Below are 4520 nucleotides of genomic sequence, written 5' to 3'. Positions count from 1 at the left end.
CTCAGCAATCTGATCCAAGCGGCCCAAGAGAGCATCAATGTTGGACTTGATCTGGGTCAATTCTGTCTTGATGATCTGCAGCTCACTGCTCTTTACTAGGAATTGGGGGGAATAGGACTGTCACCTGGTGGTTTAAATCTAACAAAGCTCCAATCCCACTGTGTCAATCAGAAAGGCAGAGTTTTGTTTTTTTCCTGGCCAGGGAAAGGCTTCTTAGGTTGCCTGGAGACCACCCCCAGAGTGAGTGACCAGCCCATGCTTCTGAACCGGGATGTTACTCTCCTGGACATCTCAATCTACAAGGGGCTAAGAAGGAACAGGAATGCAGGCTTATGGTGTGCTCCTGTGTGGATCTCCACAACAGTACCAGTCTCTGCTTAGAAGTTGGAAATCTATCTTACAATGGGTGAAAAGAAAGCCTTTTGTATTTGGATTTGCTGAGTGCCTGAACGTCAGAAAAAATGTGGAGTAATGGGCCTGTGTATCACCTGACTGGGAACCATGTAACGGCACTAGATTCTATTATCCACTTCAAGCCCCACCTCCTCAAACATCAGACTTTTCCTCTCAGAAATTCATGAAAACATTGGTTGCTGTTACAGCAGCAAAACTGGGGGAAATTTGTTCCTTTTTTTTCTATTTTCTGATATAAAAATGTGCTTCTATTATTTGCTAATGATAAAAATATACATTTTTTTCAAGATGATGATGGTGCCACTCACACTTGATCTTGGCTGAGCCGGTAGTCATGCCTCCGGAACGGGCAAAGAGCTTGACAGGGATGGTAGTTTTGACACGACGGACCAAAGGAACTGTGACACGGGGTCGTTTCACGGGAACTGCCCTGGGCACTGGCACTGGTGACAGGCGACCTCGATAGTCAAAGAGTCTGTGAAGGCAAACAGGCCAGAGGCTGCAGTATGGCCTGTGGCCACCAGAGAGTACTGCAGTACTAGCCCTACACACTTGGCTAATAAGGAGCTGAGGAGAGGGGACTGTACACCTCTGCCTGCACCCAAAAGCCTCTGTGAAGACTTCCTGAGCTCTGATGGTTGCTGGTATTCTCTCTGTATCTACTTTCCTAGCCAGCCTGGCCAGGTGTTGGCAGGACAGACATCAGATAATAGTGGTCCCAAGTCAATAAGAGGAACAAACGGACTAGCCCCAGAAATAAGCCTTCTTCTCTAGATCACTCTGAGACCCAAACTAGCCATTTATACAACGTGGCTTCTGCTACCCCAACATCTGGTCAGAGTTTTCACATCTTTAAGCAGTACAAATCTCCAGAATAGCAGTAGGGCTGGGTATAGGTGGGAATCCCCAAGCCCATCTGAGCTGACTCAGTTTTCCCATGGGCCTAATGAGGATAGCCATTAAATTCAGTACTAAGACAGTTTGGGGTTAGAGAATAAGAAGGGTTGACTAATCACACTACAATTTCTGCCAGGCAGAATTTCAGAGTACTTAAACTTGAAGTCAGCAGTTCAGAGATGTGAGGCCAGCCTCTAAGCCTTTCTTTTTCTGGTCACCACAAAATCTTTCTTGCTCCACTTCCAAGGTGGAGTCCAAGGCTTGACAGCACAGCAAGGCTCGGGAATTCAATCAGATGCCAGGGCCTGATCAGCACTATTACCCAGTCCTCTCCTGGAGGGCTTCCTTTTCTGCTAACCAGAGAGAAGCTCAGTAGTTTTAGTAGGTGTCTCTCCCACACCTGCTACTACCACTATTTTACAGAGAATCACAGTCTCGGTCAGGGGTACACTCTGGTACTATATCCTCATGCAATACATAATACTTGCTATCACCAGGCAATTCGAAGTACCATTTATGGCACTCCTTTGTTCAGGAAGTCCTGCCTTGGGGATGGTGATGGCTAGAGAGTCTCTGGGAATGGATCCAGGCCTGAACCTTGAATTTCTATCCCCAAGGGGAGGGGGCGGCTCTGGCCTTGGTCAGAATCACTGAACCACAGAATCCCAGAACTAGAGGAGCCTGGAGAGATGATTTGGTGCAAGCCCATTTCACAAAATTTGCCTAAAGTCATAATTCACTCAGTGACAGAGCTGAAATCAGTACCTAAATCTTCTGACTCCCAGGCTAAGGCATGTCTATCATACCGATTGCCTGGGGTGTGTATGTTGGAGGGAGGAAGTGAAGCAAGGAAGAGGAAAGAGCTGGGTCAGTATTCACCATGACTTTTACTCAAAAATATGGCTAGTGTCACTGGCATGGGAGCACAGCCCACAGCTTCAAGTCTGGGATCAGGGTAGGCTTGGGTATGGAGAGTGGGACATAAAACCACCAGGGACTAATTCTGACTGCCAGATGGCTATAAATGTAAGGGTAAGAGGCTGAGCTCTAAGGCTCTGTTCTGGTTGGATACCTCACAAGGCTGAAGAGACTGCAAGACAAAAATATGAGGACTCAAACTAACTGCAACTAGCAACTGTATTACTCTGTATTCTGGCTGGCTATATTTATGGTCCTTGGGTATACAGTCCCCTGGTGTCTCATTAGAGGAAAGAGAAGCCAGAATCAGACTAGAAGACAAGATGGTATGATGATAGGAACTCGAACATGGGCACCTGAAGAAATGGACCCTATTTCCAGCTCTGCCATTGACTTGTGCAGCAACCTTGGGCAAATGCCTGTCCATGGTCTGGGCGTTTGTTCCCAACTGGAGGACTCAGTGGGCTGCACCAGCAATCTCTCAGGACCCTTCCAGCCTGGCTGTTTCATGCCTGAGCACACCCCTCCCCTGCTCACCTGTCATAGAAGTTGTCCCGGAAGTAATCATAGTCAAAGCTGGGGAAACAAAGGGGAGAGGGCTAGAGCTTAGGGGTGGCCACTCAGTCTTCTTTCCATAGGCCCTCAACTCTAAATGCCTCCCCAACTTCTAGGTTCAGGACAGTTACCACCAGCAATTACTCCCTCTGTGGATATAGACAGACAGACAGACAGACAGACAGACAGACAGACAGACAGACAGACTGACTGACTGACAGAGTGCCCACCTGTATATGGCAGATGCTGCTCTCTTTAGCCCTTTGGGTCTGTTGGGCTTGGGTTCCCCAGCCATGTTGATGTCTGTGGGGAATGAAGAGTCAGAATGCTGACCTGAGAACAGTTGTCTGTGCACGTTTCCCCATCATGCACAAGTACAGTAATTCATGTGTTTATGTGGCATAGAGATAGTACAGTGATGGGAGACAAAGGCCTTCACAATAGTTTTCAAAAATCAGGCTTGTATCCAGATATCACATGGACATGCCTACTTGCATATTCCACAGACACTCAGACACATGCACATACACTACCAAACCAATCAAACATGACATACATCATACATGTCTACATAAGCAGAACTGAGAATGCATACATCAGATACATAAAAACACACAGACACACTCACATCCACTCTCAACCACTGATAACACTGGCACCTCAGACACGCTCAGGCCTGGCTCCACAATTATATTATAATTGCATACATGTGAGAAGGCCAACATACACTCTCATGGATATCCTACCAAACATCTGTGTGTCTAGAAGAGTGCACAACACATGACATGACTTCAAGAAACATTGGCAAATGAATGCATGTGTATCTTACATGCTCAAGTGTTTAACACAAATAGCACACTGTACCTATAACACAAGGGTACATCTCCACATATTCTCCATATGCTGTCACATCTATATACTGCATATTTATTAATACATTATATATACAGATGTCACCTTTCAAACATACATACACAGAAATACGTACACAACAATGAATATGTATTTGAAGGCAGAACACCAGTGTGTGGTTACACATGTACCACACAATGTACCACCAAGGCCAAGAGAACCTGCCCTGCTTTGCTGTTGTGTTCCTAGCTCTTCCTAGCTCTCAGAAAGGTTTCCAACTTGGCTCAACTGCAGGCTGGGGTAACAGGCTATGCTAAGATCACTCTGTTCCTTTTCTCTGAGAAATGTGCATTTTAAGTAGAACTACAGAGCTTATTATTAAGAAGCAATGAGGAGCTAGGAGTGATGGCACATGCCTGTAATCCCAGCATTTGAGAGGCTGGGGCAGGAGGATAATTACAAGTTCAAGGCCAGTTTGGGCTACACATTGAGTTCAAAGATAACCTGACCTACATAGCAAGACCCTGCCTCAATAAAACAGCAAAAGCAGTAAGAAAGCAGGGACAGGACAGAGCATTTTCCAGGAGTTTCTAGAATTCTCCCCTCTAGGGCTTTGTAACTATTTAATTTACATTTTAAATATAACCTATAACTACTGAAGTTATACTATTTTAGAGAAGTGGAAGTGATGGTGGTCTAAAGAAGGAAACCAATAGGAAAAACAGAATAAAAGATACCAGCCACTTTGCAGGATGCTAAGAGAGCCCTTTTAGAAGAAGGTTGGCTTACCCAGGGTCTGCCCAGCCAGCACCCGTCCATTCTCTCCCAGCACAGCTGCCCGGGCATGGCGCTCATTAGAGTACTGAACAAAGGCATATCCTTTG

The 4520-nt window shown here is 45.9% G+C and overlaps 1 protein-coding gene across 1 annotated transcript; it reads right to left on the bottom strand.

Annotated features, from left to right (window-relative positions):
* On the bottom strand, positions 1–4519 carry Raly (RALY heterogeneous nuclear ribonucleoprotein; the record flags this gene model as incomplete). The annotated part of the gene is made up of 4 exons (XM_023714956.1): positions 1–95; positions 723–889; positions 3015–3087; positions 4426–4519. Coding segments are annotated over 4 exons (429 nt in total), but the record flags the coding sequence as incomplete, so codon positions are not given.
* Between the last annotated feature and the right edge of the window lies 1 nt (position 4520).

This window comes from Octodon degus, unplaced genomic scaffold (assembly GCF_000260255.1).
Source record: "Octodon degus isolate 3935 unplaced genomic scaffold, OctDeg1.0 scaffold00037, whole genome shotgun sequence".
Lineage (NCBI taxonomy): Eukaryota > Metazoa > Chordata > Mammalia > Rodentia > Octodontidae > Octodon > Octodon degus.
This window is presented reverse-complemented; position numbering and strand designations above follow the sequence as displayed.